The sequence below is a fragment of the Taurulus bubalis genome (assembly GCF_910589615.1).
Source record: "Taurulus bubalis genome assembly, chromosome: 2".
NCBI classification, from domain to species: Eukaryota; Metazoa; Chordata; class Actinopteri; order Perciformes; family Cottidae; genus Taurulus; species Taurulus bubalis.
The window spans coordinates 32,446,390-32,466,969 of NC_136590.1; the positions used below are offsets into that span (position 1 = coordinate 32,446,390).

General features: G+C 41.7%; 3 protein-coding genes across 3 annotated transcripts; 1 reads left to right on the forward strand and 2 right to left on the reverse strand.

Moving 5' to 3' along the window:
- Positions 1 to 956: 956 nt before the first annotated feature.
- Positions 957 to 3,616, forward strand: slc25a1a (solute carrier family 25 member 1a; the record flags this gene model as incomplete). The annotated part of the gene is made up of 9 exons (XM_079214394.1): positions 957 to 1,203; positions 1,746 to 1,853; positions 2,026 to 2,125; positions 2,505 to 2,643; positions 2,736 to 2,820; positions 2,902 to 3,006; positions 3,151 to 3,266; positions 3,347 to 3,420; positions 3,502 to 3,616. The coding sequence occupies 9 exons, from the start codon at positions 957 to 959 to the stop codon at positions 3,614 to 3,616; spliced, it is 1,089 nt and encodes a 362-aa protein (XP_079070520.1).
- Positions 3,617 to 7,216: 3,600 nt separating this feature from the next.
- nle1 (notchless homolog 1) lies at positions 7,217 to 11,628 on the reverse strand (the record flags this gene model as incomplete). The annotated part of the gene is made up of 12 exons (XM_079237424.1): positions 11,608 to 11,628; positions 10,998 to 11,149; positions 10,380 to 10,600; positions 10,141 to 10,220; positions 9,958 to 10,034; positions 9,770 to 9,867; positions 8,489 to 8,681; positions 8,224 to 8,359; positions 8,054 to 8,100; positions 7,765 to 7,967; positions 7,381 to 7,540; positions 7,217 to 7,291 (listed from the first exon to the last, which is right to left on the reverse strand). The coding sequence occupies exons 2-12, from the start codon at positions 11,133 to 11,135 to the stop codon at positions 7,217 to 7,219; spliced, it is 1,428 nt and encodes a 475-aa protein (XP_079093550.1). The 5' UTR covers positions 11,136 to 11,149; positions 11,608 to 11,628.
- A 1,746-nt stretch (positions 11,629 to 13,374) lies between these two features.
- Positions 13,375 to 18,775, reverse strand: inpp5kb (inositol polyphosphate-5-phosphatase Kb; the record flags this gene model as incomplete). Its single annotated transcript, XM_079214337.1, has 13 exons — positions 13,375 to 13,440; positions 13,797 to 13,901; positions 13,990 to 14,073; positions 14,165 to 14,302; positions 15,136 to 15,349; positions 16,185 to 16,211; positions 16,304 to 16,413; positions 16,560 to 16,671; positions 16,782 to 16,957; positions 17,354 to 17,470; positions 17,776 to 17,884; positions 18,044 to 18,148; positions 18,555 to 18,775. The coding sequence occupies 13 exons, from the start codon at positions 18,773 to 18,775 to the stop codon at positions 13,375 to 13,377; spliced, it is 1,584 nt and encodes a 527-aa protein (XP_079070463.1).
- Positions 18,776 to 20,580: the final 1,805 nt, after the last annotated feature.

Here is a 20,580-nt window from a genome sequence, read left to right on the forward strand (position 1 = left end):
TCAAATGTGATATGGCTTTATATATCTTACAGTGTGCAATAATGTTGATTCACCCTTCATAGATTTAGATACACGTTTATTACACAGAGCACATCATAAAATTATCTGACGAGACAAGATATTATTTAATAATGAGAAGTTCAACTTCACCCTGAGGTCGACCCATCCTCTGCATAAAGAACAAAAGAAGAAAAAGGGTAAGGCTGAGAGATCCGAGCACATTGTTCTTGCCAGATGAGCACTGCTTCATCAGTTTTTGTAATGTGCTGATAGCTTAAAAAGTCATCAGAGATGAGAGAACAGGCTGCTGCTGTGCTGTGATTGTAGTGCCGCACAGCGGTTAGAAGTGAGGAGGGCGGTTTGATCAGAGGACGTTAACGTTAACGTGTTCATGTTCACTTTTCTACACAATAAAAAAAACTACATTATTTTATTTATTGACAAAGATTAGTCCTGGCTGATTAAAAATTGTAGATAGCGTTTTGAGCCATTTTCAACCATGTAATGAAGATTTAAGGGGTTTTTTTTTGGTAAGAAATGCCAAAATTAACATTGTGTGTCGTCTTAATATAATTTAGTTTACAGCCTAAAAATACGTTTAAATGTGAAGTTACACTTACAATTTAAAACAAAATGACTATTAAAAATAATATAATACCGGTTGATTGGTGTTTACTGTTTTATCATATTTCGTATTTGACGACGAGGGTCAGATCAGAGTCACGTCAGTAAAACATCCTCCATGTTATTGGTCGCCAGAAGCCACCCACCATCACGTGACTGAGTAATGGCACTAGGCAGCATGGCGAGCCAATGGCCTGCCCCATCACCTGATATCTATTTGAATATTGACGCTCCTCCGGCCGCCACCTTCCTGTGTTGTTATTGTCTGACATTGTCCAAGCGGGACCATGCCTCCAGCTGGGGATTTCTATAACCAAGCCAAGACGACCGACATGTCCCCATTGCTGAAGCCGTTCTCGGTGCATGAAGGACCGTGCGGGAGCTGCTGCGCCCGGAGAGGACGCCCGCGCGCAGCTCTCCATCAGCAGCCTTCACCGCAGCGACTGTCCGCTGCTGTCGCCGCGACGGGGCTGGGCTCTCTGCCGGCCCACCAGCACTCGTACGCGGCGAGAAGAACCTTCGCGGCTGCTGCAGTCGGTGGGAGGAAAATCACGCATCCCGGAAAGGCCATCCTTGCAGGTTGATTTCGCAGACCAAATATTTGTTCAGCTCGTAGATCCCCCACTATCCTCATATTGCTTTCTGCACAGCCTAATCTCAGTCTGCCTGTCGCCCATTAAAGCTATCCATGCAGAACTGGGTCAAAACGCACTCAGCCAGCAGTGATGCAGTCGCATGATGTAGTTGTAGTCCTCTCTGTATTTAGTTATCACTGCGCTCACAATTAAGTCATTTGCATTGATCTAAAAGTGACTATAAATATGCTAAAAAGGTTTATGCTGCGTGTTGAATAGAAGCAAATACATATTCAGCAGCCCTCAGCTATTATTTCCAACTCAGTGCAGTCACTGCTGTGTAATTACACCACATTAGCATGTTATTCAAACACAAAGTCAGGAATGATATAGCATCAGCACCACTCGGCAATTAAGCCATCTCACTTTTTTTTTAACTGATACAAGTGCTGGTGAGTTCCTCCTGCTCCGGGCACATTCAAGAACAATTCTGCAAAGTGAGTCAACAAATCCTCACAGCAGTGTTTGTCTCCTTTCCTCACTCAGGTGGGATTGCCGGAGGCATAGAGATCTGCATCACCTTCCCCACCGAGTATGTCAAGACCCAGCTGCAGCTAGACGAGAGAGCCAACCCGCCGAGATACAGAGGAATCGGTAGGTCACTGGGACAAGTATGACTGCTGACTCCACGTGTGTGTGCTAATCGTCTGCTGGATTACTCACTCATGGATGCTCTGTGTGTGTGTGTGTGTGTCTGTGTGTGTGTGTGTGTGTGTGTGTGTGTGTGTGTGTGTGTGCGTGTGTGTGTGTGTGTGCGCGCACGCAGGTGACTGTGTGAAGTTGACTGTGCAAGATCACGGGCTGAGAGGCTTGTATCGAGGTCTCAGCTCTTTGCTCTATGGATCGATACCCAAGTCTGCAGTGAGGTAAAGTTGCACACATGCTATATTGTAGCTTAGTATCATAGATTTGATGTAAAAAAAAAAAAAAAAAAATGGTGTTGAAATGCCCCTGTGCATCCTTTTGGTTTATAGCATCACAGATCGGCCGGTTTGTTAACTTGACATTAATTTTAACAGTTGACTGATGCCAAAGCGGTGACGCAGCATTTGTTGGTGCTTAAGTCAGCTTTGATTATTTTCATTATCGATTAAGCCGCTCATTATTTTCTCACAAAAATTGTCTAAATGTGGCCATCACAATTTCCAAGAGCTCAAAGTGATCGGAATCCATCACACCAATGTTCCTCTCTGTTTATTTTGTCCCTTGTTGTTCTTGAACGTTTCACCTTCCCACCGTTCACAGGTTTGGCACATTTGAGATGCTCAGCAACCCAATGCGAGACGCCACCGGCCGGCTGGACAACACACGCAGCCTCGTGTGTGGTTTAGGAGCCGGTATAGCGGAGGCCATCGTGGTCGTCTGCCCCATGGAGACGCTTAAGGTTGGTGAAGCTGGATGCCGTTACACATTGGTTGGACATGGACATTGATCTGAGTAAACAATGGACACTTCACCTTCACCCCCATCCTGCAGGTGAAGATGATCCATGACCAGTGTTCCCTCAGACCTCGATACAGAGGATTCTTTCACGGAGTCAGTGAGATTATCAGAGAACAGGGTATGAGAGCAGTTTGGAGCTTTTGTTCTATTTGAGTGGTTTGTGCTTCGTAAAGAAACACTATTTATTTGATTCATTTAGGTGTGAGAGGGACGTACCAAGGTCTGACAGCGACCGTGCTAAAACAAGGAACCAATCAGGCCATCCGATTCTACGTGATGAACGCGCTGCGCAATTGGTATAAAGGTAAGAAAGCCAACTGTCTGCAAAACTAAATCTGATTACTCTTTATGACCAAACATCGTCCTTTTTCTGTCCAATGGAATGATGCGTTCTCTTCCTATTTTCTTCCATTCGCCATGAATCCAACTTTTGGATTTGGCCTCTAAGGTGATGACCCCAGACGAGACATGCACCCGATTGTCACTGCAATGTTCGGAGCAACGGCGGGAGCTGCCAGTGTTTTTGGAAATACACCTCTGGATGTGGTGAAGACCAGGATGCAGGTAGGGAACACACACACCCGGTGCTGATTTTATTACTGCCATCATCAGGTGCCATTTCTAACTCGCTCTGTGCTCGGTAGGGTTTGGAGGCCCACCGCTACAAGAACACAGTCGATTGTGCCTTTCAGATCTTGAAGCATGAAGGGCCACAGGCGTGAGTAACCCTACACCTGATGCACGCTGTGTAACAGTTGTCACAACTGTAGAGAAACCGTCTAACCTCTCTCCTCCCCAGGTTCTACAAAGGAACCGTTCCCAGGCTTGGCCGCGTGTGCTTGGACGTGGCCATAGTCTTCGTCATCTATGAGGAAGTCGTCAAACTACTCAACAACGTGTGGAAGACCCAGTAGAGAGGCCAGACGCCGGCAGAAGTCCAGAGGGAAGCGCAGACCAGTGCCTCATGCTGCGCACAAGTGAACTCCTCTATTGTACTTCTTATTCGCTTTCTGCAACGCCCGGAGCAGATGACCCTTCATAATGACCTTTTTCCACTCTGTCTTTCTGTTTTTTTTTAGGACGTATCCTAAAAAAAGCAGCGAACAGGAACTGAAAGAGAGTAGCTGCTTTCCCTTTTGCATTTCTCCGCTCTCTCTCATGGTCAGACTAAGAAATCAAGAGAGAACATTGTATTTTGAAGAACAGGTTACGGCAAAGACAAATGAAGTACGTACTGAACTGATCAAACGTGGAGACAGTTTTTTTAGTCTTATAACCAGAAACATCGGTGTACGTAGAGAAGAAACATACATATTATGAAGGTTAGAGGGAGGACTTTACACGGTTAAAAAGAGATATTAACAGATGTCTAATGTTTTAGCTTTATATGACTGTTATGGTACATTGTAGAGTGAACACTTTGTACTGAAACCATAAACGTGTCTTTTGATTCACTGAGTACTTATTATACTGAGCGAAGCACAGAGATGCTACTGGACACTAGAGCTGCCCTCTTTCTCAGTGTACTTATCGATTAGTGATTTAATTAACTTATTTGTAAAACTGAGTGTCTCCACAAAGAACAATGCTTAAGCACTTCTGTTAATCTTGTGGTTACCAGAGATGTGCTCGCAATTTTTTCGGGGAAATAAGCATAAGAAATGATGAATGGACTAAATAAATCTTAGTCGACGAGGGCCAAAACAACCATTTAGTCTACTTATCGACTAAGAGGGGGCAGCCCTACTGGGCACAACTGAGCTCGCTTCAGTACTTTCAAATGTCTGTGCAGGACTTCGACACATCTCCGTGTTGTAACTGCTTACCCGACTGTGCTTGTGGAGTCGTCGCACTAAAACATCCGCGGTATCTTCTGGCTGTGTCTTAGCGATGAACTTTAGATATTGTTCACTGTGCATTTCATGGCCCGCCGCCGCTGCCTGCTGTGTACGGCTGCGTGGATCTTTATGTGACATCTGTTACTCGCTGACTTGTCGAGGCAACACAAACTGAACATGGAGTCGGTACCTCTCTCTTGTTTCAGTGTTTTAACCTGACGCAAGCACATATTATGGGAAACAAATCCATATGTAGCACAATCTTCACATGCAGTCTTAACGGGAGGAGATGAGTCAATAATGGAAGTTTGTGAGCTCATTGTTGCATTTTATCATCAGTAGGTGGCTGAGTTCTCTACAGTTGCATGTGGAAGCTTTGTTTGGGCATATTTGGCCTGTGATGCTTTATTCAGACCCTCAGTCAGGTTGCTGTTTCCAAGCTGCTGATGTGCATCCTGAAATATAACCCAGAATTCACTTGTACTTAAGATGACAACATGACCGCCCATGTAAGCCATATGACTTCAGTGCACTTTTCTTGTGCTTATTGATTCACTCATCCAAAAGACTGAGTGAAATCTGCGTCAGATATTATGTCACTTTAACATTTTGTTTACCTCAAGCTAACCTGCTTCGAAAGCCTTTTTGTACGCTAACTGATGAAATAGTTTATTAGCCCTCTTTAAATTCTTGTCTTGGTGTTTACATATGATGAACGACAACAAAAGGGACAGTAGATGTGTCAGAGGCTTGATAGCATAGGTGACTAGTACTGAAGCAAGGGTTGGTTTTGATTGACGTAGCTGCACCACACAAGCCTTGCACAGAAGCCTTTTACTCATCTTTGCCAAACTACTTGCATAGAATCTCCATATAATATTCCTGATAGGAGCAAATGTGTATTGCATTACAAACCAAGAGCAACAGAATATTGCTTGATCTTTGTCTCTACCGTTTTGTTTTCATTCGCTAAAGTACATTTTTATTGTGTGTAACCTTCTTTTTATGCCTGGCTGCTTTTCATACAGGCCAAAAGCGTGTGGACGTCATTGTACAGCTTATCAGATTTGATCGTTCACGTTTCAGAAGATGCTGTTGGGCAGAGGGAAGGATTTGTGTGAAATAACTTGGTATGACATCAGAAAATAATATGGGTTGAAACATCAACTATGATTTACAAGATCAGATGTGAAAACCTCTGGAAAAAAGATTTAGACACATTATGAATCACTGGTTTCAATAAACGGATTGATAAACCCGATCTGTGTGACTCATATGTGACTAAGTCCCTGTAATCGAGATACAATTCATGATACGGGTTTACTTTTATTTCTGTTTTTGTTGTATTCTGTCACTGAAGTGGCACCTGGACTGGAGAGAGAGAGAGAGAGAGAGAGAGAGAGAGAGAGAGTTGTATCTATTTCACACTGACTGAATAGTTATATTTCTGTAAATTTAGGCTCCAGTAAATGTGCAGTAACATAAAATTGCTCTAAAAAGACTGTTTATTGTGGCCGGCGAAAACTCAAAAGTATGACCTACAATACCTTTATGTTTTTGTACTGTATGCAAAGAGAGATGAAGCCTTTACTGTGGGCAACGGAAAAGTAGTAAGACAAAGTATCAAAAAGCTTGTTAAAAACTGAACATTAAGATTTGTTTTTCTTTCTTGTAAATTTAGATTTTATTAATAGAAATCTGTTATGAAATTAATTAGCTAACATAAACAATGTTTTGAGTTGTTGGTTTCCCCCACCACCTCAAGCATTTGCAAACAATACTTATTTTAAAGCTGCTTCTTTAGACAGCGGGGACCTGTAAGGTCAAGGAGGTCATGTCAAATTATGTAAAAACTATTTCTCTGGTTTTGGTATGTAAATATTTATTTGTATCAATGAATGAAAGTATAGTTATTTTTTTCCCAGTGGATGGAGGATCAGGAAGTTCAGAGCTGGTGACACTTGGCTTCACCTCAGCTCCGGCAAAAATCAGCCGGCTGAGGCTTTGCTGACCGCAGGACAGGAGATTAAAGGCTGAAGGTGCAGGGTGAGTGTGGTCGGCATTAAAATCGCAGAGGAAGGTATTAAACGCTCCCACCTGTTGCCGCACTGGTCCACCCTGCAGTATATAGTTCATTCAGTAAAGTTACGTTTTTGTAATCTCTCAATGTATGCATCTCATTATATTCTCTATTCAGAAATGAATTTGTTGTCTGTAGTTTCTGCATGTGGGCGTGGCACTATAACAAGGCTTTAAACTTTAAGATCTTTACATGTCAGAGCCCCTGATATGCACAAAACAATTTGTACATGAATGGAAACCCTTTCAATTTGAGATGCCAACACTGACATAAATTGTACAATGTAGCTGTTTTACGCTCTCATTCCGCTAAACACCTTGACAGTGTTAATATTCCCACATGAGTTTCAAACCTAGGGAGGGCATCTGAATCATCACTCAGTTAGAGCTCCTTGACACAATGACAGTGTAATAAAGCCAAATGGGGGATTAGGTACAGCCTAGCCGCCTTTGCTCCAGCTGTCACGCTTCTTGATCGTAGAAGATCTGTGTCTATCTTCTCCATCTGGAATTATAACACAAGGCCAAAGGGTTACATTACAACATTGGTATTCAACTAAATGACAAAAAGATAAAGATGGTTCATCAGAATCTCACTCACATTCGGAGACATTTGTCTTTCCCGCCACTGACCACTCTTTGTCCATCAGGACTCCAGTCTACTGCATAAACCTACACACCGAAGAAACAAGGCAATTAGACACAAAAATAGAATCACAATCAATACAAAACTATCAGGAAGCAGCACCTCTCGCCCTTACCTCATCAGCGTGGCCAGGCAGGTCCATGTTCAGCTTCCCTGCCTTAATGTCCCAAACTTTAAGTGTGCTGTCGCTGCTGCCACTGACCAGCAGCCTGCTGTCTGACGACCACGCCACTTGATACACTGATGCCACGTGGCCTCGCAGGGAAATGAGATATCTTTGGAAAAGTGGACAAGCAGGCAGATACTTAAATACTCAGTCACACACACACACACACACACACACACACACACACACACACACACACACACACACACACACACACACACACACACACACACACACACACACACACACACACACACACCTAACGTCCACAGCACCATTGCCTGGACAACAGCAGTATTACACAAATTCATTCAGGATAAGAGATTTTCTTACTTTCCAGTGCGTCCGTCCCAGATTTTAATGGACTTGTCGAATGACGCAGAGGCGAGGAGCCTGGTGTCTGGGGAGAAGAGCACTTGGTTGACCAGAGCGCTGTGTCCAGTCATCCTGGCTAGAGGCTTCTTGTCTTCGGCAGGGTTCCACATGAACAAGGTGAAATCATCGGACCCGGACACCAAGCGCTCTGGAGCTGAACCCTGCAGCACGACAACAAGAGTAAGGGTACTGACACAAGAGACACGCAGACTTGAACACATCAGCACAGGCAAGAATCAGTACTTACCCTAACTGTATTATATCTCTGCAAAGCTTTTTCCTTCAGCTCTTCCACTGGGGAAAGACAAATGCTCGTTACATGAAAGCAAAGCATCAAAGCCAGAAAACCTCTTCTTCAAAGACCAGCAAATGATCACACTAGCCCCATTTCCTCAAAGAAAGTTACATGATCCTTACATGATCCAGTGAGGTCCTGGAGGTTGATGGTGGCGGTTGCGGGTTCAAACGCTCCAGTGCGCAGGACATAGTCTGTGCTGAGAGCCAAGGTGTTCACCCAATGCGCGTGACCCTGCAGAGTCCTGCACTGGACACCCTATCCCCTCAAACAGAAGTAAACACACATTAAGTCTGGCTAACATCTATGGATGTCTCCTCCATCACAATCAACTCATTCTGTCTGTGGCAATAAACAATTAAAGAAGTGTCTCTCTCACACACTTACATCTTTGGCTCTCCAGACTTTTATCGTTCTGTCCTGGGAGGAAGTGTAAAGAAGTCCATCTCCTCCCCACTTCACACAGGTGACTGACTGAGTGTGTCCAGTCAGGATCTTCTCACAGCGCCCCAGCACTGTGTCCCAGACACGTATTGAGCCGTCCTTTGAGCTGCTGGCTAGGTACCGACACTCTGGGTTACTGAAGGGAGAGGAAGATCAGAGAAGCAGTGAATCAGGACAGAATGCTTAAAACACACACACACACACACACACACACACACACACACACACACACACACACACACACACATATATATATATATATATACACATACATATATATATATATATATATACATACATACATACATATATATATATGCTCTGGAGTCATTTTATCTCCTATTCCACTAGCTTCTGTTACTCAATGCATTCTCTCATTGACCATTTGTTTCATAGATTGTTTGCTGGAGTCTACTTTGCATATTCTACGACAAATCAGCATCCATTACAGCATTTGCTATTCCAAAAAGGTGACATTTTCCCAATTTGAACAATGTTAAACCACGGTTAATTTGTTAGCATACAAAAAAAAACTACAATTTACCAGCATCGCAATGCAGGTACTTTTGTTACTTCAATTTGGTTTGATCCATATCTCTAATAGTAACCAATGCTCTCTTCTCAAGTCAAATCATAGATTAAAGGTTATGTGATACCATACATGCTTTAACCATTAAGTTCAGTCGAATACCGCCGTATTAGATCCTTTTTTAGTTAAAGATTATGTTCCAAGACTGGATTTTTATTTTTCTGGAACCAATATAACAATGTTTTATTGTTTTGGGAGTTGGTGTAGTACTAGTGTATTTTTGACTTTTTACAGAAGGGAAAGTACAGGTGTACATTATTAAATGAATGATGGCTATAATCCATTGACCTGCTTTGATTTCACCGTCCCTCTATTGTGCATGCTGGCTCACTGTTACTCACTTGAATAGGACTTATAACACCTGTGCTTTTCCTACAGTACAAGTCAAAATGTCTTTTGTACCATTTAGTACTAAAGGTCTGCACTGAATCGACTGCGTGCACAGGTGTTGTTAATAACATTAGCGATGGCTCCTTTCTATTTTAGTGTCCCAGTTAGTCGTGACCATGTGGCAGCATGCACGAGAATAGGAAAGATAGAGTTAGACCCTAAATCTTAAAGCAGCTAAATTCAGCAGTGAAATAGGCAGCAATTTACATAACCAATTAAGAAAAGGTGATGAATTAAGTGCTCACATATGTAGAGGTTCCCAGCTGAGCCAAGTGATCCACTTGGTGTGTCCGGTCAAAGTCTTCCCCATCTGTGTACCCGTCACTGGATCCCACAGACAGATCTACAGAAACAGTGCCACAAAAAGTAAATCCAGCGTACAGAAGATACAGTAAGTCTTTATATTTAAGATGTATGTGTCTTGGAAGCTCACCTGACTGTTCTTGCACCCTGAAGCCAGCTTCTTTCCATCGGGCGACCAGGCGATGCTCAGCACCCAATGTGTGTGTCCTTCAATAAAGTAGATCACAGCGCAATTGTGTGTAAAATCCTGAATCAATCAATGGTATCTAGAAGCATAGCAGTTCATGCTGCCTTTTAGACAATATTTGTATACCTCTGGCAGTGTGGTGGGGCGTTTCAGTATTCAAGTCCCAAAAACGTACTGTGGTATCACCTGAACCGCTGGCCAGATATCTGAAACAAATAGGGACAAATTAATTAGCAGCATGTCTAAATCTACCCCTTGGTGGGTTCAGAACATAATTTATAATTTCATCCCCTCTTAATTGTTGTTACATCGCCAGAAGAGCATGACAAACAGGCAGCTGTTGAACCAGCATTTTAGTTACTCACTTGCCAGTGGGGCTGAAAGCAGTTGAGATGACAGCTTCTGTGTGTCCCTGTAGTGTGCTGGTACAGCGGGCCACCGCTCGAACCCTGAACACAGCCTGAGGCTGGTAAACCACCGGCACAACTTGCTCCGTCTCGAGCCCAAGAGCCAGCAAACACGATCCCAGACTGGACACCACTTCAGCCTCTCCACGCACAAAAAATGCCAGTGGCACTGGCTCATCCTACAGTGAATACAAGCAAAAAAAACAAGATAGTCACTGGAATTTAAATGTCAGCTTTAATATGCATATTTAATAATTGACTGTCTAAAATAGGTTTGAAACAGAAACCAATGTATTTGGTTACCTGAATACCTTTACTTAAATATGGGATTTATCATTTTACATTTACCATGATAACAGTGATAATGGGGCTCAAGACTACAGCATGTGATATTGTCATTGTAGCATAAAGACAGTAATACCTTTCCCCACTTTTAGAATGATAAATGTTACACTCTGATACATTGAGGCACATTGTTAAGTGAATATTGTAAATGCCTGGCTTAAACACATACTAGTGAAATGCCTTCACGTGCAAATATGTACAGCGCAAATTAAACGTTTTTAAAAGGATTACCTTTTGTAGCAGTGCATTGCAGACGAGCTGCAGTTTGTCTGGAGTGATGTCTATAGGCACATCGAAAGGCGAGCCCAGGACCTCCCCTTCTTCATCCTGAAACTGGATCAACAGCCGCTCCACGTCCTCGCTCTTCATCCTCAGATTTGGATCTGAAAAACATTAAGTCCCCTTTACATATAGCGTTACGTATACTCACGTATGTTATACTTATTTAGGTACATGGAGTGGTCAAATCTCCATTTTGTCATGAAGGCAACATTATACCCAGTTAGCAAACGTAAACTAACGTTACCTGACGGAATAACCCTTACGTTAACTCATTAACGTAACCGTAGACAACAGGGCAAAGTGCAACACACTGTATAGGCATGTTTAACATTGTTATTACAAAGTTTTAGACCAAATCGTAGCACCTGAAATTAATTATTAGCTAGCTAGTCAACCAGTAACCCCAAAGCTAACCCCGCTAGCCTGCTGTTAGCTCACATTTTGGACACCTCGTTTCTTTTAGCAGCGATCGCAGAGCAGTAAGATAACCGCCATTTGCTAACACAGCTGTGTCTAGTTGTATGGCATCATATCTGCGCTAAATATGCTAAACATGTACCTTGAGCGAGAAAGCGACGTGTTCAAACTCCCCACGTGTATATCAGCGAAGAGCGTTTACGGGAGAGATACTCCAAGAACACGGAGTAACGTGTATATCAGCGAAGAGCCTTTACGGGAGAGATACTCCAAGAAGACGGACATGGCACTCAGCGGACTCGCGCAATGGTTCATGGGAAGAGATTAATGAAGGGAAGAGCCGTTGTTGTTAGTTTGCCAGTCTATGGCCGTACAACTGAGCTATTTTTTACTTTTTTTTATTCTGTAAATTCTGTGCTCGATATCAACTTTCAGGGATGATTGTTATTAGTGTTTAATTATAACAGTGAATAATATTAATAACAATGATGATGAAAATAAGACTAACAACAATAATATTAATATAATACTAATGACGATGATACAAGTAATCATAATAATAATACATATTTTATAATTATTATCTAAACACCCAGATGACCTACAATATACACACACACACACACACACACACACACACACACACACACACACACACACACATATATATACATATATATATATATATATATATATATATATATATATATATATATATATATATATATATATATATATATATATACATACAATCTTCCTCTACAATGAGTATATCTAGATGCAAGCTCCCTAAATAATAGTTGTTAGATTGTTAGATATGTCTATAGTATCATTGATAATGGATTTGAAAATAGGTTATATTATTTCCATGAGTACAGTCCCAAATTAATTCCTTCATATGCCAGTGAACTCACAGCTTCTAATTTTTAGTTTTAATTAGACCTGACTTTTTTGTGGGGGGGTGTAATGCATCAATTTCACCCACAGACATCTTTGACACAACAATCATCATATTTGCATTGAGATATAGAAAAAGTGAGAAAAAAATGAGAAACTACAGTTAAGAGGTTTAGAGCAAGATAGATACATAATTTATTCAAAATACAATGGTATCATGATTCTGTTCACTGCGTTTGACATAATACACATTACATTTATTTGTGATAATAACATAATTGTTATAATGCTGTATATGACTCAAAACACCTCAGTGTAGAAGTTTGCATCAACATCCACATCTACATGTTCTGCATGTGTCTATTATATTTTGAAATATCTTCCTCCCGTGTATCATTTCACTCGAAGACACCGGAGTTCAATAAACCATAGCAAGAATTTCAAAAACTAAATTATCAGATGCATCCTTCTGCATTAAAGTAACAGCAAGCATCAACATATCATTTCCCATACAGTTCCCTATGATTGGCAGATATTTCTTACATACTTAATGTCAAACCTTGCACTGACACTAACATAGACCAAATCAAAACATAAAAGTGGACTTTCAAATATAACTTGACCAAGGACTTTATTGACCTGCAGTGTGTAATCCACTACAATTACAAACAAAACTTAACTTGTTCCTTTTGTGTTCTTCTCTCTAACAGGCAGAAAAAGGCCTGTGGATAAGCTGGACAGCTACTCGTTACAGCAATACATCTTCTTTGTGGAGAAAGTGCTCCAGGGAGAGTGAATCTGACTTAAAGTGAACTCCTTCAAGGCAAAGTTGGAAAGTCCAGTTCTGTGTCCATGTGATAGCACAGTGTGGAGGCCATTATTTACTGACTGAATCAACTTATCTAGATGATTTACTTGATCGTGTGGCATTTAAAAGACACACAATACATTATGTTTACATTTACAGGGGAGAAGAATATGATCATTTGGCACTGTGGTCAATTTCTTCTTTTTAGTTGAGTCCATTGATATTTTCAGGAACAAGACCTTCCATGACGGCACGCTTTGACTCCAGGATCTGCAAGATCGTAACAAAGAAGAGATCTTTAAACTCAACAGACCACTGCCAAGCACATTTCCTACAGCAAATATTCACTTAATTACACATAATTAGGTACATATGTACACTCCATCCGCTCCTTCTTCAAATGCATGAAACTTTTTGGATAAAAAACATTTTATTTTTTTAACAATTACTCACAAACTGTGCTTTGCCTTTTCTTTTTTTTATACTTTTTTCATCATATATTTAAGTGTTAGACAAATGCTTTCTTTTATTTCTGGAAGTACAACAGTGGCTGTTTAAATGACACAATCCTCTCCTAAGTAAACAACATAAATAAAGTACATCAAGTATTAGTAAACAGCACTCACCTGGAAGTTAGCACTGAGGCCGATGATGCTTTGCATGTTTGTACTGTAATAACCCAAAACATAATGTCCACCCAGCAGAGGGATCTCGTCCTTATCAACAGATAGCTGGAACCAAAACATACACATTCACATGAAGCAAACATTCTTATATTATTTGTCCTAACATTGTTCAAATGTCTCACTTGCACTTTACCTGAATTACTTCATTGGTTTCCGGCAACTCTTCCTCTCTAACCCAAACAAAGGTTTCATAATCAAACGCAGTCTTGAATCCCACCTGCGGGAGAACAACCCCAAGAGTTCAAATCTGTCTTGTATTATATTGTTAGTTAGTTTGTTTGTTTTCCTCTCGCCGTCTGTCCCAGTACCTTGTACAGGCCGATCCAGTCCCACGTGGAGGACATGAAGTCCTCCTGGATGGTGTAGTTAAGAAGTGCATCCTGGTCGGCGCTCCACACACCCAGAGGAGATACGTGCACCAGTGGTGTGTCAAAGCACTTCCTCACCTGGGGGAGGGACAGGAGAAAAGAGAAGGAGCTTTAATAATGCAGGGAGTTGTGGTTGAATCAGAAGGAAAGAAGCAAACTTATACAGTATGCACTGGTTACACCTTTTTGCAATTGCTAAGACACAAAACTGGTACTTGTGACACAAATATTGAAACCACCAACTCATGTGTGTCCTATCTATTGTTCACTTATGCTAAACCATGTATATTGTCTGCGTTACACTAAGTTTGAAATTCTAAAACACACTTTTTGCAAATAACTGAACACAGTGTTCTATGTTACACACTTCAGTCAGAAACTAAGCTTGTGCGTGTTGCTGGCTAAACACTGCCAATGAAATACCACATTCAATTACCAATCCTCCTCCACCCATAATGCACCTGTGAAAACACCTGCAACCAACTGGATCACTTAGAAATTAGAGCTTGAACACTAGGATTCAGGTTTGCTCTTTGGTTGGCACAACAGTGAAGCGCACTTTTGGAGAGAGTTGGAGGACTGTTATTGCAATAGTCTGTTCTGTTTTCAGTACAAAACAGTAACTATGTTCATATCATCTTCAGTTGTGTGATATTGTTGAGTAGATGAGTGTTAAGAATAAACAAGTTAGTTTGTTTTCCCCCTGCATTTGTGTCCATAGTCTGTATTGATAGCATGCAACGAATGAAAATGACAAAACATCTGTATGCAGTTGGCACTGTAGGATGCACTTTGCTTTTGCAAAAGAATGTAAGATATTTCGTATTTGTGTGTGGAGTGCCGACAACAAGGGTCCTAGTTTTTCGAAATTGTGTTTGAGTCCTAGCATCCTACAGTGAGTCTGCTCTCACCTCCAGATTGAAGGTTGCAATGACAGGCTTGTGGTCACTGACTCCGTAGCTCATGTCACTGGTGTAGTTGTCCTGACTGACCAGGAGAGGATACTCATCGAGACTATCATCGATAGAAGTTGACGCCTTCTCATCATCGTCCTCTGATGGCAGGGTTTTGGGTTTGATGCGCCAGAGGATGCGATCCGTCCAGGCCGGTTTCCTCTTCTTGCCACTGAGCAAAGCAACGTTTCTCATGCTCACTGGATATGTCACGTTTCCAACAATTCTCATTCTTATGCAAAAATATTAGAGACACACAAACTACACACACATGCAGTGCAGGGCTATGCCTACTGCATGCTGTGGAGAAATATTGGTTGCAAGGAGACATGGTATTACAGCTTGTGTAGCACTATAAAAACAACACGTGCATTATGCAAGAACAAACAATGGGATGCTGGGTGAAGGGGGAAGTTGTCTCAGGGATAATGAATTTGTAGAATATGTCTGAAATTCACGAAGGTTATTATATTCACTAAACCCCATTTGTGTCCTCTCATTTATATTAGTATATTTTGTGATTATATTAAAGCTTCAAGATGCCTATATCCTATAGTTTAGGGCCCGCTCGTACAGCCCTACAGGGTATATCTATGGAGACACCCACCTTGGCGGGTCTAGCTCCCTGTGCCAGGCTCCCAACCACACAGAGAGCAGCCCCCAGGTGAGGGAGGTGAGGAGGAAGAAGAGGGTGGTGCTGCAGCGCTGAAGGGGCCTGGGTCTGTACATGGCTAGGGGCAGCAACACTGCAGTGCTCTTTCTGAGAGAGACACATACATGGTGCTGGTGTCAGGGATGGATATGACTCTCAGAAAGAGCTGCTCCCAATATCACCTGTACATCAGGGTTTACTGCCCTGGCGGCTTTGGGTTCCTTCGTAGTGTGTCTCAGGGGTTACATGGGATGTTTAGAGACACATTGAACTGTCCGGAAAAAGATAGAAGGGGCTGTGGCTAAGAAATATGGGAATGTGGGGCATGCAACAGAAAAGACAGACTGCTCCTTACGTAAAACCCAACCATGTCTTCGGAGTGCTGTGCAGAATTTAACCGGAAACAAGAGAACAGATGTTTGAGAAATGTGTTGAGTATTTGTGTGTTGTGTATTTGTTTGTGGCATACGTTACCTGGTGTCATAGGTTTCAGAGTTACGGTCAAACTTGTAGGTGGGTTTAAAGTTTAAAGGCCCTTCGTCAAATTCCTGCAGGAAAGCTTCCTTTTTCTTCATCATGGTGAGCTGCAGGAACATGAAATAAATGAGTGAGGGTTCAATATTGTGTGTGTGTGTGTGTGCGTGTGTGCGTGCGTGTGTGTGTGTGTGTGTGTGTGTGTGTGTGTGTGTGTGTGTGTGCGTGCGTGCGTGCGCTTATTTCGGTACATCACCTGGTCTTTGTTCCATAGCAAATTAACCCGTCCACCGTTGATGGCCGAACGGAGGAAGTGCAGGCCGTGGTCTGCAATACGGAAGTTCAGGTCGCCAAACCAGAACACCACCCTGTGTGAGAGGGATGGAGAGCTTATTTTTTACCAGTTACACAACAAGTATTTCAGAGTGTGTGATTATCAACATGTCGTGTTTGTGTGCCTCGGCGTAGCTGCACTGACTTGTGATCCCGGACATGTGGGGTGTCAGAGATGTCAAAGTCTTGTGTCTCCAGGATGTACTCAATCTCATCAACACGCTGCAGAGCATAGTTGACGTGAGCTGCTAGGTGGCAGTTAAGAAAGCACACCATGTGGCCATAGAAAGAAAAACGGACGGTCACTCCTCCTTTATTACCCTGGAACAGATAAACAGAGGAGCACGGTTATAGCATTGATTGATTGATTTCCAAAGTCAAAACATATGTATTTATTTTGTAGGAATAATGATGCAGTAAAAATATGGATATATTTTATTGCAGTAGTTACAAAAAAGTTAAATATACTGTAGTTTCAGCCAGATTATGTTTTCCCAATGTGTCTTGAAAGAGTTTGCCCCACCGCACCAGTTCTACGCTTCTTTGTTAGTGATTTCATTCAGTCAAAGCTGTTGCACATTCCACTACACAAACACAATAGGCCTTACATAATGTATTTAAACAGTATCTGATGTCGATGGGATTCCTGTGTGCAGAATTTAACAGTGTTGCTGTTTATAAGGTCCATAGATAACCAGCTTCATTTATGTAACCTACCCAGTAACCAAAGAAGCCAGTACGAGTGTAGGTGGTCTGGATGTTTCTGATGAAGGGGACATGACATTGTTTGGCAAAAACCAGCAGCAGCAAACCCTGCATTCTCATTGATGTGACCTAGACAGAGAGGGAGATACATTTCATTAATCCTTTTTTATTTAGTGTGTTAACTTTCTTTCCTATACATTTTTTTAACTCAGTTATGCATAATATTATGAGGAACACTGTTTTGCATTAGAGATAAAAGAGTATTTGAGGATGTTTTAGCATCATAGCCCCATGGTTATATATGTTTTCTGAGACAAACCGTAGCCTTCAAAACACTAATTTTCACACCAGCTTAATGGATCTAAATGTGTAACTTCTGCTTATATCAGTCCACACCTCACTATTTCCCTTTTTCTCCCTCCGTCCTCGCTCACCTTGACGAAGCCTCTGGGTGCCAATGTGTCCATGAAGACGTGGCTCCAGGCGTCCTCCACTAACAGGTCAGAGATGAACCTCACAGGGGAGGCATTCACCTCCTGGAGGCTGACACACACCAACACAAACCAATGAAAACATACAAAAACACTCACGTTTGTGACCTTTTCCTTCTTTTCTTTACGAAGCAATAATGAGACACTTTCATCCTTCAGTCCAATTCCTGGCAATGTTTTAAATTCCAGTTTCCATATTGTTATTTCTCACCCAATCACATAGAGGTCTGTGGGGGGCTGGACATCCAGCTGCAGCAAAGAGGTGACGTCTTCCGGGGGCTCCGCTGTGGCCACGTTCCAGGTCACTATGAGAAGCCTGTCAGTGTTTGATTTGAGAAGAAATGACCAAAGTCATGGAAAAAGAGAAAATACTGACAAATCAGTTGCATTCCTATATTTGCCTTGTTGTAAATACACTAGTCTCAGAGTTATTGTCTACTATTGGAGGTCTACAAATGTAATATGATAAACTTGGAAAACAAACCATTTAGATCTTAGCCAATACGTTTATTTTTTATTACTTTAATTCGATTTCTACTTTCAACAACTTATAATACAATATGTTAGTTAAGGCCCCGGGCATTGGAAAATACGAAAGTAAAAAAAACAAAACAGAAGAATACAAACTACATATCAACTTTTTTCAACATCCACATTTTCTTTAATCTCATAATAGGCATTTGTGCAAACTCCTGCATGTGTATGCATGTGTGTATGTCAACCTGAATGCATCTGTAGGAATGTAGCGCCCGCAGAGCTGAAACGCATCGTCCAGAGTGCGTGACACTTCTTCACTGGCTTCGTCGTCAGAGCTCATGTCCTCTATGCAGGTCAGCAGCTGAGACAAACGCTGGCGGAGGAGCACCTTGGAACTCGAGCCCTGAGACATTGAACTACTCATGCTGTCAGAGCGCACGCGTGGGCTGTTTGTAAAGGGGTCCATCTTTAAATCCTGGTGTTCGCTTTGTTACCTGTTTGTCCTTAAGGTCAGTATGGTTATATACAATGTCTAAAATAGAAAATATAGGTGCTGTCCTTTCAGGGCAAACAAGCAAAATCCAGTGGAAGAAGTTCCTCTCGCTTGATTTCTTCTCAGACTTCTTTGGTTGGTTTGGTTGCAGCCATTATAGCGGCTCACTCTGCTCAGACCACTGGAAGTAACATGAACTGATTCCTAGTTAGTCAAATCTCTCTTCAGGCATCTTCTGATTTACGTCCTCCTAACTGGCCCGTATAAAAAAACTGGAAAGCAGAGGGTGAATTATGTCTGCCGCGGTGCAGTCCTCTCTGTGGCAGAGTCCCGTGTGGTCATGCAGCAATCGGAGCAACGACTGACAAAGCAGTGGGGTCGACTCAGGAATGTGGGCAAGAGGGAGTCAGATTTGGACGATAATCGCAAGCAGGAGACAGGCATGTGAACATGTGTGTGTGTGTTTGTCTGTGAGTGTGTGTCGTCACAGTAAAAGTGTAAAAGAGAAGGACTGGAGGCTGATCCAACATCATTGTGAGTATGTTGCAAGACTTAAGTGACCCTTTAGGTCCCTAAGAGGTTTATTACCAGCACTCTCTCTATCAGCTGAGGACACTGAACAATGCATCTAACCCCACAATTACAGTCATGCATTAGTGAGGGGACAACAGCACACAATAGCATTAGCTTCTTTTGGCCTTAATCCAGTCCCTCCTCATGTAGGTGAAAGGTTATCGTTGAAACCCAGTGAGAGATGGGGGGTTAAATTCTGTTTTGTAAACTCTGACATGGATGGTTTTTTTTTCTGAGAACAAAGGTTTAAATTATTCTCATCAACAAGTGTTATAGCACAGTTAATAGTCGACAAATTGTATAATAGATTCATGCACACAATTTATGAAGCAATCTACAAAGTTTAGTTCCAGAATAAAGTATTCATATATTGGAAAATGTGTCTCTTTATGATAAAATAGGAGGATTATAAATAGGAGGATACTGTTTTGCAGTTGCACACACTGGCTTCAATAGTTCAAACTAAATACATTACATTACAACAATGATTAAATTAAATTCAATGTCGCTTCAATGTTGACAAAGCATCAACTAGCAAATATTCTCTTCTGCATTTGCTTGTACTCAAAGAAAACAGTCTTGCCTTGTTGGATCGACTCTAAAACTATGAAAAGAATAATATAGTTCCTGTGATAATTCATAAAAAACACATTGTAATAATTTAAAATGTTATTTAAAATAGACATTGTGTAGGTTGTTGTCACAGGAGTAAAGTATTCCAAAAGCAATGGAAATGTAATTATATTGCCCTATTGGGATTACATAATTGAATCAAGTTTTGGAGTCCTGTATCTAACTGGCAAACACCTTTACAGTATACTCTTTAATCTTTAACTACTCATATGAAATCATTTCTGGTTGAGTCACTGGTAGCAGTGTTCAAACAATAACTCATGGCAGTAAGTAAACAACAGTTTTACATTTTGGAGAGCTGTGGGGGACAATTAGAAAGAAACAACCAGACGAGATTTCCACTTATAAAAAATGCTAATCCTGGGTGCCCCAGTTCTCCCTGCCACTTCATGTAACAGTGTCACATGCAGAGACTTAAGGCACATTCTTTAGCAAGCAGAAGTGTTAAGTGGATGACCTGAGGGGTTCACCGGTCCAGTGAGAAATGCGGAATTGGAGGCTATTTAAGTTTTATCACAAAGCTCTGCAAAGACTCAGCGCCTGCAGCCACAAAGCTACTTATTAAGGTTAGG